This window comes from Ptiloglossa arizonensis, chromosome 12 (assembly GCF_051014685.1).
Source record: "Ptiloglossa arizonensis isolate GNS036 chromosome 12, iyPtiAriz1_principal, whole genome shotgun sequence".
Taxonomy (NCBI): Eukaryota; Metazoa; Arthropoda; class Insecta; order Hymenoptera; family Colletidae; genus Ptiloglossa; species Ptiloglossa arizonensis.
This window is the reverse complement of record NC_135059.1, coordinates 13,136,678-13,151,236: the sequence shown is the minus strand read 5'-3', so window position 1 is coordinate 13,151,236 and position 14,559 is coordinate 13,136,678. Positions and strand designations below refer to the sequence as shown.

The 14,559-nt window shown below is 42.2% G+C and overlaps 1 protein-coding gene across 6 annotated transcripts in view; it reads right to left on the bottom strand.

Annotated features, from left to right (window-relative positions):
- Positions 1–1,317: 1,317 nt before the first annotated feature.
- LOC143153318 (uncharacterized) overlaps positions 1,318–14,559 on the bottom strand; it is a 42,807-nt gene continuing 29,565 nt past the window's right edge. For 4 of the 6 annotated variants that reach the window (XM_076324351.1, XM_076324355.1, XM_076324350.1 and 1 more), the window contains 5 exons: positions 6,742–6,898; positions 6,300–6,596; positions 5,609–5,931; positions 4,743–5,095; positions 1,318–4,419 (listed from right to left, as the gene is read on the bottom strand). In XM_076324351.1, the coding sequence (XP_076180466.1) occupies positions 3,669–4,419; positions 4,743–5,095; positions 5,609–5,931; positions 6,300–6,596; positions 6,742–6,898 (1,881 nt within the window). In that variant the 3' untranslated portion in view covers positions 1,318–3,668. The remainder of the gene's footprint in view (positions 4,420–4,742; positions 5,096–5,608; positions 5,932–6,299; positions 6,597–6,741; positions 6,899–14,559) is intronic. The other 2 variants (XM_076324353.1, XM_076324354.1) reach the window with 2 other exon arrangements.

Sequence of the window (14,559 nt, the reverse complement as noted above, 5' to 3'; positions counted from 1 at the left end):
TGTATTGTTTTTACTCGTGTCGTTCGTACGACACGCGGCCATCGATAACGTTGAAGGTGAAGCATAAGCTAGAAGATAACACGGCGAAATATTTCCTTTTCGAAAAGAGTCGTTTCGTGTCCAGAAAAATATGAGATGCATATATTTGCATAAATTACAGGCACTCAAATCAGCTACACTGTTGTTTTTCGCTTTTTTTTTTTTTTTTATTTTCATTTTCGTTTTCGTTTTCGTTTTCGTTTTCGTTTTCGTTTTCGTTTTCGTTTTCGTTTTCGTTTTCGTTTCGGGACCAAACACCCATGTCTTCGAGCTTATACTCTGAATCTCGTTTTCGAGGCGTAAATACTCCAAAAGAGACGTATTTGGCAACATACGCATTTAATGACACACCGATAATTGACTATTGGATTGCGTTATGCGTATCTACAACGTAAAAGTAATCCTGTCGCGGAAAATGTTAATTATTTCGAATGCGCGTTCGCCTCGGTTCGCTTTCACTTCCGTTTCGAAACCACAAACGTTCTTCTCTGCCGTTAAACAATCGTGTACAATCTATGAAAGATTTCTCAAGGTCGTGCTCGAGTAACGTAAAACGTTCAACGAACGAAAGCCAATCTGAAGGCGGTATACACCCCGGATATCCGGAGATATTTTATATCACGTACAAATAATCGGCTAACTACGATGATCGCTATTTACGCCAAAATGGTCAAGATTATGGGAGCGGTTACGCGGTTACAACATAAAAATATGCATTACGGATGATAATCGCAACGTACTAATCTATCTGAAAAATGAACGTACACTAGACTAAGGGGTCCTAGGAGAGGAAGGAATATCACGAAACATTTATCTTAACTTTTGTACACTGAGAGATGTTAAATCGACTAGCGCTACAAATGGAAAACATTGATTTTTCGGGTACTCGAGGCCTCTGGCTGAATATTATGAAATCTTTCCATCAAATTAATAATTACACATGTAACACGATGCAAGGTATCATTTATACATCTGTACATATTGCACATATTGCACACGCCCTTTAAACGAACAAACACCTTCGAGACCTTGTAGAACATCCTACGAAGAAACTTGGACGAATTCGAGATCAATGTTCCGGTTAATTGGTTGAAAAATAATTATCAAGTATTACTTAATATTCAGTCCACGAGGTACCACGTTGACCTTTCGCTACTTATGGATGGATTACATGTATTGGGCCTTTGTGGGCATAAAAATTCTACACGAACAAGAAACCTCCCATGGTACTTTACCATTTTTTTCTTTCTCCCCCCCCCCATCCCTCCCCTCTTACGATACACCTATCGGAGCTAATACGTCTATGTTCGTAAATACGGTCAATAGCGGAGACTCTCGAACGTCATTGTAAATCACGTAATCCACGTAAAAATTCGACCAATGTTTGCTACAATATTTTGGAACACGACGACGACAACGACGACGACGACGATTGTACGCTTCGCGCATTAGAAACGGGGTCACCTGTCGCGGTGAAACTGAAACAAATATCGGCACCAGTCTCCGTTGGGTACATTTCCATTTCGATTCGCTACTCTAGATCGGTCACGATTTATCGACGAGATTCCATTAAGAGTTACCGTTTTTATAAAAAATCTAATTTCCTCGTAATAATTGTATGGTACTTTTAATAATACACACTCGACACAACCACACACTGTTCACCGTCAATGTAATCAGGACATTTTGAACGTTGTCCCAAGCTTACGGATATTAAGTTCTAGTTTATACGGTAACGCATACTGTGTTCACAGTTTCGATGGCAGTTAAGCGCAGATCAGGCGAGTCGTTTCGACGTTCTTAGCCAGTAACGATGTAAGCGTACGAACGGCCCACGTCAGTTGCATTAAATACCGTAGTCCGCAGGGTGTACTCCGTTACAATTACGACAAATTTTAATAAGTCTGGGAATACAATGTATCCCACCCCTGTAACCGTCGTAATTCTTATATAGCTTTTCGTGTAAGACTTACCACTACCTATATACCACTTAAAACTGATAGGACGCCTTCAGAAACAGAGGACTGTTTTATTCGCTTCACTCGCTTGACTTGCGCTTCTTTATGAACATTCACTGTATTACGTCTTATTTGGTAAATCATCGCGCGCAATAATCTTCTTAAAGTAATCGGTTCAATATGAACTCTCGATTCGTACGTATTCGTTTACTAGCCTACGCTAAATATCGACGTGTACGATTACACACTCACGAAAATCTCAGTAGCAAAGTATACGGATAGAGCGAGGGGGGAAATTAATTGTAATTTCGAATTTAAACAACGTTCACGATCGTTCGATATATAGATAAGCATGCATTCGGTATATTTTATCTCAAAGACAATGATCGATCGACGATAATCTTACCGAGATGTCGTTTCGTGGAAAACCATAAACATTTATAGCCCCTGTCGTTTCGATTCCGTTAAACTTTAATTTTTATCCTTTTCCACGTTCGATGCGGAAAAGAATCGTTCGAACGAAATCTCGAGATAAAAACCATACCCGACGACAACTCCAATTATTCATTTTGGCATTGTCGAACGTTCCAAGTCCAAGTGGACGAAATTCAACGTTCTTTTTAAGCTCGAGTACTTGCGCCGATCACAACGTGCAACGTTGCGCTGAAAAATGTGTATCGACTGTACATTCGACGACAACGATTACGATGATCGACGTCCAATTGAAAACTAAACATTTGTCACGATTGAAAAGCAAATAATTAAGGACAGACTTGATACCATTTTGAATCGTGTTACCGACACAATTCACATTCAGTCTTTCACATCGAACGCGATAAAACAAACGGACAGACGAGTTCGTCCTGTACGAGTTTAAACGCCGTTAACTTTTACAAACGATAAAGTAACGATTGACGTTATTTTATACATTCATCGATTAATTACCGCGAGCGATCGAAATTAGCTGAAATTCGGAACGAATGTTTAACTCGAACGAACGTTTCGAATTGCAATCGATCGACGAACAGGAAGAAACGAAACACGTTAAGATAACGTTTATACGTTCTTCGCGATTGAACGAAAAGGAAAAATGAAAATAATAATTAGATCGTTTCGTTTTAAGGAGGTATTCCGACAATCCGGCTTCGAAAAATCGATTTTTCTTCTTCTTTTTTTTTAATTTTTTCAAAGCACGTGCCTCTGAAAATATCGATGCAAAAGGATTTCCAAAGAGTTTGTAAAATTAACGATATATCACGTTTAAAGAGAGCAGTGTACGCAACGAAAACTTTAAACGCGGTTTCTTCGAATCCGTTTCCATTTTTTAAATCGATCGACAATATATATTTTTTTCCATTTTTGTTCGGCACACCGAATGTGAAAAAGATTCTGATCAGTTCGGAACACGTCTCGCTTAAAATTATACAATTGCTGCACTTTTTATTATTTTCATTAGTAAAAAATCGCGAGTACAAGGTAAACATGAATAAATACGTTTGAAAAAACTCTGTGGCGAAAAGTCTTACGATTTTTGTGAAAAAAAAAATCGATACGAAGTCGATGCGTTCTGTGGTTGGATTATCGAAATACCGTCTTAAATTGAACGATCGAAAGCGAGCTATTCGAACGCTAGGTAACACAGGATCGACGAGCATACTTAAACTTACACTCTTAAAAGATGTGTGGCGCTAACTGCAGCTTCCATAAGGAAACTGGCCTGGCGAACACCGTGACCTGACCCTTCTCTTTTCCACCGACCAAGAAGACATAGAGCGGGGCAGGCCCGTACGACGGTGTCTCCGTCTCGTGGATGTCCGCGGCAGCTACCTTTGCCCTCTGTCTCTCCGCTCTCGAAGCGCTGACCGCTCTTCTGGACGGAGAACCCAATGGTAAACTCTTCGGTGGTGCTCGGGGCACCCTTTTGATCTCCTGAAGCTCCAATAGTTCCGCGAACGTCTGTGAGGCGGATCTACCCGGCTCGTCCTCCAACACGCTATCCGGTGGACTGTTCAACATTTTCGCGTATTTTCCATCCTGGGGCGGTTGCTGCTGGTGATGATGACCCCTCGTTTCGTCCAAACCGAGATAATTCGGATTGCAAAAACCGAACTGACCCTCACGTATCGTCGAGGGTGTAACTATGGGACGGTATTGTTTGCACTTTCGTCCTGACGGCCAATCATCGTCGGCGAGAGGATCACCAGGACTTCTCGCCTCTATGCTCGCGTAGTCCGACGTCGATTCCTCGCCCTCCTCCAGATCGGCGAATCTGACCGATGCTGACGTGGGTATCTTCGAGGTGGTCGGTGTTTTAGGCGTTTGAAGAGCCGCCTCGTAAAGATGGGAGCTGTAACTTTCGCCGCGGGTAGGTTGGCAGGCTTGGTGCACGGCCGCGAAATCTCTGGAATCGTGGGAGTACCATCTTTAGAAAAATAAAACAACAAACTTAATAGCTCCATCTCTTATCGAACGACAAAACTTATCGAGTAACCTATTATATACAGGGTGATTCGTAAATGCATGTTTACACTTTACAGTGTGAACCTATACGCTAAAATAAGTAAAAAAAAAACATTTTATGAACATATTTCCTGTATTACTTATTTTTCGACTTGCGAGGAATCGAAGGAAATGTTCGAAGTGTTCGTGCCTCGCGTTACTGCACGCCTTGGTACTATAGAGAATTCGTAAGCTGACGAGTCTGGAATCACGTGCACCGTTCGAATTGAGGTGTGGTGTACCCACCGTCTTTCCTCTTGAACCTCAATCAATCTGGAGGTGGGGGGTTCTTGGCGTTCCTCGTTATCGCTGTTGTCATCCGGATCGACGAAAACGAGTCTGGCAGCCTCTACGGGTGTCAGAACCGGTGTGGGCAAGGTGAGGGCGCGGAAATTCGGTACCGAAATCGGGTCCCTGGTCATCCCGGAGCTGGTGGTGCTGCAACTGCTGCTGTTGTTGGTGTCGACGGTTTTTGGCGTCGTCTCGGGTGGTTTTTGTCTTCGACGAGCGAGCGTGTTGGCGCTCCGTGACTTCACCATCCCCGTTGACGGTTCCACCACCTCGGCGTCCACTTGCTGAAATGGATAATACGAATTCGCCTGCGGGCAGGCTCAAATTGTCACATACGTTTCCTTTGCAAATCGCGTGACATGCGTGTGCAAATAACGGAAATAAAAAGAGAACGAAATAATAGGTTCTTCTAGGGAAACTCCTCGATAAACGGCCACGTTTTCCCTCGATAAATGTCCTCGAAGCATCGTGTTCGGGTTCGTCGTTGGATTGGCGAGATTCTTGCGTACAGGTAAAATTCTTAAAATATGATTCGTGCAGGCGAATCTAGTCCAAGACGAGACAGTTTGGTCTCATCTTTATCGAGAGGACTTATTATTATCGTTGCAATAGCCGTTACTGTATGCGTGTCTCGAAGAAAGTAAGCGACGAGTTAAAAGTGACTCCGACACAATACTCGAAGGGTTAAAACTTTCGTGAAAGTTACCGACGGTGGGTAAGTAAGTCTGTCTCAAGCAGTTGCGTGCGAGCCCGATCGTGCGCTTTTTATCGAGGGATTGCCTCTAAATATTGCTACTGATAATATATACATATATACGTACAGTGTCGCATACTTCCTGAGGACTCTCCTCGTTGTCATCTTGACCGCTCAGAACGCTATAACTGCACTTGGTCGGATGACTCAGCCGCGACAGGTTGATCTGCGACAGTTTCGAAATCTCTTTCAAGAAACTCGGTCTTGCCGGAGCCTCGTTCGGTGATATCCTGCTGTTGCAAAGCCTTGTCCTCTGGTTTCTCGGCTTGAGCTTCGGATTGTCGATGTTGGTCCCTCTGATGATCAATTCGGAAACCGCCAGAGCCACGCTCTCCGCTCTTGGTTGAGGCTTGGGACCCGGCACTGATAACTTCTCCCACGTTTCCGTACCTACGAGGACATTTCGTACGGTTTTGTTCGTTAATATTGTACAAGAGGCGTACGAGGTCTCGAAAATGTTTAAAGTCTACGACATAATTATATACTGTATACCCGTATACATATATATATATATCTATTATTCGTTCAAATTCTCGACATTTTTGAGAATGTTTACATTTTCAAGAATTCCGATATATTCGAGATCCTCCAATGGTTCCAAGAACTCGAAAATTTTCGAAATTCTTGACATTCTCCAGTGACGAGATACTTTCGAGTTTTCTCATCGCGTCTCAAACATCGAGATTTCGATATCTTCGAGGTCTTGCACATTTCTAGTAAACACGATGGCATCTCGGCTCGATCGTCGAATTTATTACCGAAATGAAACCTCCAAAGCTCGTTTGTGGCCAAGCCACCGCTTTCCCCGCCGAAGATCAGCATACAACTAGGCAGTCTGCAGGCTGCGTGACCGTGAAGCGGTCCCGGTCCAGGTTTGTTTTTCAATAGACACCAAGAGGCCGCGTTGACGTCCCATCGCCAACAGTCGCTTCTTTCTTGCAGGTCAGTCATGCCCCCGTAAATGTACATGGCGTCGCCGTGTAGAACCGCGGAATGTTTGTGTCTCGCTGCTGGCCCGCATTCGCTGGACGAAAGAAGGTGCCAGGATTCCGTTTCTAAACGGTACGCAGAGACGGAAAGGTAAACCTTATACATACGCACGTGCACGCGTCAATGTGCATCAAGTGTCATGGTATTTTTTCACAATAGAAAAAACGACAAAACTCATTGAACAACCTAGTAAGTATCTTATCGTTTTACCGAAGTGAAACGCCCACAATTCGGGGGAACTACCGCGCAGATCCTGGTAGCCACCGTAGATGAGCATCTGACCACGATGGACCAACGCCGTGTGCCCTCTTCGTCCCCTAGGAACCGCACAACCTCGTTGTCCTCTCACCTTTCGCCACATGTTGGTCTAGGAGCAACAAGCTGCCACTTAATATCGTAACAAATCTATAAGGTACGAGCGCGTGGTATTCAACGCGTTCCAAATATCTAACAATGGATACTCTTTCTTTTTCAAATTTACGGATTAGTCGAATGACAATGGGCTTGGAAATTCTCTAATTCTGACCAGACCCGAGAGGTTTCTGAATACCGAATATGACTGGGGTTGGCCGTAACAAAAGGCACAGAAGAGCTCCAATTTGTCACTCCCTTATTTTGCCCTTTGAATAGGCTCGAGTTTAATGCTGGAAGCTGGTGGTAGCAGTTGCGACTACGACTTCTTCAACAATGAATCGCTATTTTGTCGATAGGACCACTGCGAGTTAAATCGCGTTTAATTCTTGCAAAATCGTTTCGGTAGAAAAATTACATATCGGAGAGAAAAGAAAGAGAAAGGTGCGTTTATTGTACCCATCGATTCATTCTTAAACGTTTATCTCGGACTCGTAAAATATGCAAGACGAAGCCAAGGCGCGATTTATTTCAAGAGTACTTTTTATCCGTACTCTATATTTAGTTTCATTCATGGAATCATTATCTGCGTCTTGGTAAAATTAATTTGATAGCACCGATAGTATCGATCTTACTCTGGTCGAGATTAGCAGTACCTAGATGCATGCTTATAAAAATTCTATCACGTAGATTATAACGCGTAGTAGAGTACGCGAGAATGTCTCGGCGAAGACGTAGCGATAAGCATAAGTGTAGTTCAACGAATTTTTCATTTTAATAAGTTTTAAATTACTAGGTTCAAGGCACGAGCGTTTCTTTTTCAAGAATTTAAAAACTGTATTAATCGGCTCGGTCGAAATTGTAAGGTCCTGTTTAAGGAAAAGGGGAGATTTATTCGTAAGAATAAACGTCTCAGCGAAAACGTATCGATAAACAGAAATGTAATTTAACGTACTTTCGGACGATTGCAAAGAAAGTGTCTCAAGGACCTGCTACTACAATGACATAACGTTCTCTCTGATTGTTTCTGTTGTAAAATATATCTACGTGTTATAACTACTGACAGTACAATTTACCGAATGTCCACACTGGACAAATTGTAAAGTATAACATGTTCCACGCCGTGTATACCAGCAATGATACAGGTGTTACACTTGTGAAGTTCAATGGAGGAAAAAGAAATATTATACTTTATCGTACCTTTCTTAATTTCTAAGGAAAGTTGTACCGCCGTTATAATTGTACGGAACAAGAGTCTCTCTGGGTCCGAAAAGACCCGTACTTTGCCACAGAGAGGATCGGAACGAGAACGATCACGTTTGATATCTCGTTCGAGACTTGTACCGCGTCTACCGTAACGGAAATTGCCGCCGCGTTTCCAAACGTATACTCGAGCACGCTGGGAACCATTGCTAAATACCTTTGAACTGGAACGGCGCGTGGTAGTTCTTTTGATGTGTAATGGTTCTATCACGAGTCTTTTGCTCGAGTCGGCCAATGTGTACCAGCAAGAAGAGAGGAGAAAATACGTTGCCTTAGCGAAGGGTCTACGGTCGTACGAGCAAAAGAGAGAAGATGGAAGGAAGGTTTATAGGGCCTGCAACAGGGGCGCTGAAAGTAATTACGTAACTTGAAGTACGTGCCTAAAGTTGATAGGTCTGTACAGCCACTTGGGTCTACCCTGTATTACGGCGCGAGGGGGCCGCAGAAGGGCGGAGTAGTGGCTAAATTCGCCATCGACGTTAAAATGCTGTAAAATTAGCGAGAAAACAGTTATCGCCGTTGCGATGCAAACGCTTCGAAAGCTTCGAAGAATCTCAACCGTTCTTGGCGTGCGATCTTTACGCTCACGAGGGATTAAACGGTTGGACTCCGTACCGAGGTGAAGAAGAAAGTATTCAACGGGACGGAATCTACGGGGTGATTCGTAAATACACGTCCATGCTTCAGGGAGGTGAATCTTTACGTTAAAATAAGTAAAGGAAACATCTTACGAACGAATGTCCGTAGTTTTTCGCGTTACGAGGAATCCAAGAAAATGTTCGATGCGTTCGTGCCTCGTGTTACCGTTAGTACCGTAGGGAGGTCGTAAGTTGGCGAGTTTAGGGAACGAGGTAAGATTCATTTCTATCTGGACAGACTCAATGTAATTGCCAATATTCAGAAACCGAAACATTTACGTTTTCTTACGCTACTATGGTGCCGTGTTTGTGTTTTTATCGGAAACTGGAGCACCAGAACCCTTCTTGCCCCTTTGACGTCCCGCGCGTCAACTTACCAGCTCTCCATAGCACATCTTGTTTTTATCTAATGTTTACGAACGACCTTCGGGAATTATTACAAGATATGTCCTTGAATAGCGAGCAAAACTTGTGGTTTACGCACGATTGTGCGTTTACTTTGTACTGTGAGAACATTTTTAAACAACATCTCGGCAAACCGGTGGATAGATTGCATTACACTTTTATCCGTGGAGTCATTTGAAATCTATCGTGTTTGAAATCTTTCGTCCCTGTTACTGTATTTTTTTTATTCTATTTGTTCGTTACGTGCATCTTTCTCTTTGATTTATGTATAATACGTTACAGCTTAATATACATTTTTAAGTAAAATTTATTAGTGTATTCTTACTCTTACATCGATGAAAACGTCTATCTTCGCGTATCGGTATTACTTGTAAATACAACCTTTATTCAGCAAATGCTGCTTAGAATAATAAACACTAATAATTTCGATTGTAATGTTTCAACTTTTCGATACTAATCTTTGTACCGTACGATTCCGAAATCACGAAACGAACGAAGTGGTCGGTAATGGGGGTATTTACCTTAACGTGTGTCGAGACACGAACATATTCTTCAATTCTTTGTAACTCGATACGTAAGCCACGTAGACCTAATAGTTATACTGTACGATTGCGAAATCGCGAAACAAACGAGCTGGTCGGTAACGGGGACATTTACCTTAACATACGTCGAGACACGAACACATCGAACACTTCCCTTAATTTTCGTAATTCTAAAACTGAGCCACACAGGGTATATTCACATCAATACGAAATTTTTTATCTATTTTACTTTGTAGATTCGCCCTCTGAAGTATAGACGCGCAACGATGAATCACCCTCTACGTCTTTCTGCTTTCGTATCCGGCGGAAACGAGAGAGAATTTTAACGAAGGGCCGAGGGAAGACGAGAGAGTGGGAAGAGAAACAGGACACGAGGCAACCCCTCCGGTTTAACCAATCGGGTTTGTCTGGCGCATTCGTAACGCGGATTTCAATAATACACGGCGAAGACACGAGTAACGGGGAGTGTCCCTGGTACCACGACATGGTCCAACGACTAAAAACAAATGAACCGAAGGTAACCCATGGCAACACGCAGCCGTGGAAAAAGTTTGGACCCTACGAAAATGCGGAGTATACGTACGTATCTACATACGTAGGCGCATCGATTGCTCATCTCACGGTTGAAGAGCTCTCGTTCGTGCATCGGTGTAATTTACATAGAATCGGTCCGACAAAGTCGTTCGAGAATATACGACCGCGTTCCGCAGTATTTCGATCGGTTAGGGTAGTATCAATTTCTAACGAAGTCAGCGCGTTACGCTCGAGTACCCAGCGACCTCCTTATCGCGCGTGTCGCCATCTTCTGAAAGATTTACGAAGTGTGCGCGCCTCTCGGACCGTGTCCTCCCCTGTTCATCTTTTGTCGGTTCGTTCGACGACGATACAGGATCGAGGAATCGTTGACGCGAAATTGATACTGCGTTTCGTGCTTACTCCGAGGCTTATCAATTTTTAATGGCGCTCGGTTGGAGGAGCGGAGACCCTTGGGAGGAGAGGCGCCATTCAGTTTCGAGGGTACAGAAAACGGTGGTTAGAGGGATTGTTGACACCGGCTGTTGCCAAAAATTACTCGACCCTGACGGATCGCATGCTCGAAGGATCGATGAACGCTGTTGAACGTTTAACCTCTTGCGCTTCATGACTTTTTCAGTCGGGTGCTTATCTCCATTTTAAGACGTAACGTTTCACACTTCCCGAGAAAGAACACAAAGAGCTAAGGAACCTATTCACGAACCGATACTGAGCTCTTACCAATTGAAGATTACGAAATCTAGCACAAAGAATGTCGCCTCTGACTTGCCACTCGGGTTACCGCACGAAAGTTGGAAAAAATTCCAATTTTTTAATTGCAAAGGTGTTTTTTTTTTTTTTAAATAGAATTTCGTAATAGAATAGTTGACGTATCAAAACCCATAAAAATTTTCGAAAAATATCTTAAACTTGTGCGAAAAATATTATGTCGAAGTTGGAGTATAGAGTAGATGCTACTTTTAGCAGAAGTTATGATATTAAGATTACAAGTAACTGACAAAATTTAATAAAGAAAAGTTGTAATAATTTATATATATGTTGAATGTATCATGAACAAAGATACGAATATTTGTATGGAAGAATGAGCGATGATAAGGTTAGGTAAGGTTAGATTATAAGGTTAGGAGAGTGGTATGACCGCGTCGTCGAGTGATAGAGAGGCAGAGAATTGCACGTGTGTGACGAGTGATTTACATTTTTGTTGTTATCCCTTATGATAATAAACCAGCGAATGGAAATAAATTGTGTTCTTCCATTATGGTATTAATCTCGTAACGTAACACTTCCATTCCACGAGTTAGACTCGTGATGTTCATGTTTGGTCCAAAATTGTTATCACGAGTTAGGCTCGTCAGAGTACAAGAAGTTAGATTTATGATTAGTTCATATTTGGTCTAAAATTGTTATCACGAGTCAGACTCGTCAGAGTACAAGAGATTAGGTTTATGATTAGTTAATGTTTGGTCCAAAATTGTTATCACGGGTCAGACTAGTCAAAGCACGGTAAGGGTTTAATACGATTCCGAGCGCGTCTCGCGACTCGGTTACCTTTGGTCCAACCATCGACCATTTTTTCCCCGGTAATGGGAACATCGAGCACGATGGTCTCTCGAATCGCCTCGTTTCGATCCGTGCGAGCCTACCGAGACTGCAATCGCACGATCGAGTCGCTTTCATAGCCCTTCTATTCTCGTCTAGACACACTTCGCGATCGATCCGCGCGAGTCTGAAACCAATCGAGGGAGCGAACGATGTCACGGTGAGAGTCCAGGAAGGAAGAGACTTTCAGATACTGTCCGGCAAACTTTCCCCATCGGAGAGACTCCGTTTCGAGACGGTTCGAGGCAATGACGACTGTTCGTTGGGAATCATCGACTGTCGGAAATCGTGTCGAACCTTGCATTTGACGCCCAATGGCAGTTCATCGTTCCCGACAGTGACAAATGACACCTCCCGCGGGCTAGTCGGTGCATCTGATCGCGCATCACGATGACGCGACCGTGAGTTGTACCCATCCATCAACGCACTCTTACTCGATCCTCGCGACATTGGACCGTGTGTACGATCAGTGTTGGATTTCTTGTACGAAAGTTTTTCTTCGATACGGACTAATGTGGACCTTAGAAGAATATCGTAACAACGTTCGTACAGTGTAGCGAATATACGAATATCATTTGCGTATTTAAACATCGTTTGCGGAATGCTTTGAATCGTTAATTATATTTTCACATATTTTTATTCCCGTTTTTCGAGCATCGACCGATGTGCTATTTTCGGTGTATTTTTCACTCGGTCGTTCTTTACACTTTAGCCGTGCGTTTATTTATTGTACATTGCGTTAGAATAATGTATATGTAAGGATTCTTGACCGTGCGTTAATAAATAATAAAAGTACATACGTTACGTACGCGTTTACACCGTGAAAATTTTTCCCTAGAATTCGTGCAAATCGAGTAATAAAACAATATTACGAGAATAAGTAGCGAAAATAAAATTGTTCGGTTTGACAATGGGAAGCATTATGTTTTCTTTGTTGATATTATGTAGAACGAGAAAAGGATGTTAAAAGTACAGACCAGATGAAACATTATGACTGTGGAAGTGTAGAAAAATAAATAGAAAAAATAAAATAAATACGTGCGAATTGAAGTGAAACTAGAACGAGGCCATTGTGCAAAGCAGAGAACGTAATAATTAAAATGGATCCAGAGTTTGGTAGAAAGGAATGTTTAAGGAGGGAGATGACAAATTCTCGAGAAAAACTTACCGTTTAGTTAAATAAAGAAATAACAGCGCAGAATGGACCGTAATTCATGGTACGAACGAGGTCAGAGAGACATTATGGCTCGAAATAAGACGAAAATCGAGGATAAGGAAACTGCGTCGGAGGCATCGTTTTCGTAGAAAATGCACTTGAAAATCGTTCGAGTGCGCGTGCACCTAGCTAATGACCGACGCGTAATGGATTTCGTTACAGACCTGCTGCAGTGGAAGTTTTTCTATGCGGTACGACGTCAGGACTTGTTTACAATCGATACGTACCTATTAATGCGTTTTTAAGTTTCGCGGATGATACTTTGAATCAGAGAATAATCGAGTGTATTAACATTGACGTACAACAACATTGACAACAGAGAAGAATTCTTCCCTGTTGTCGTTGTTTTCGTTTTGAATTTCGGGGATGTGCTTGGAAAGCCTGTTATAGATCTTCCTCTCGTCGTGGAACGTTTCAAATTAGAAAAACCACTAATGGAGGGCAAACGACGATTGAGCTTTGGTGTCCGCAAAGTTTTCTAAACATTAATATTGTAGGAATTTTATTTCGCTCGCTCGTCTATTCCAAACACTTCGGATTCTCTTCGGACAACAAGCGATCTCTTTCGTTTTCTCGCATTACCACAATATACCGTAATCTCTGCCAGCACTACTAACTTCGAAGAGTCTTCTGCAGACCTTGAGAACTCGTTAACAGGTAATACTTGTAACGAAATCTATAATTCGTCGGTAATTAGTTAGATGCACGCGTACTCGACCGATTTTCAAATGTATTTTTCTCAAAAACGCTGCCTCCGTTGCAATTTCCTTATTCTCGATTTTGGTCTTATTTCGAGCCATAAAATCTCCCTGACCTCGTTCGTACGACGAATTACGAACGGTGCTGTATACGTATACTTCTTCTGACCTGCATTTTTACCGGAAGAGAGCTATAGCAATATTTTTTGCCCCTAAAATACTATCAAGTAAGCGAAATGGTTACCTTTTCTCTACTTAGTACACTTAAAATATTAGTTAGACGCGATTTACGCAAAACGCGGAGATTGTTTTCTTTGTCGTGGGTTTTCCTTAGCCATGGGAGATTTGGTTTTTAATTCCATTCATTCGTATTAACATTGTGCTTCAGGTTTTTATACTTGTTGTGTATTCGTTTTATGATTTTATTGCGTACGAGAGTGAGGGATTTTTTTAAAGCGGTTCTTCTTTTAATTAGATCCTGACCCCAATTTTCAAAGATCGATGAAACGAAGCGTTTCTCGTGTCCTGGTGGTCTCTGTCCGTAGGAAGAGATTGGTAATCTAGTGGGTGCCATAGAATTTATTTATGTATATGAACGGAACAAGTCCCGTTAGCGGACAGTTGAGAGTAAATACATGAAAATACAAAGCGAGACAAATAACGTGAGCGAACGTGATGCACAGAGGTATTATAGTATTTTTCGATTGAATATTCAAACGATGAAAAAGAATAGCAAATGTTTATCATTTAACATTTCTGTAAAAGCAAAATAGTGAATGTTT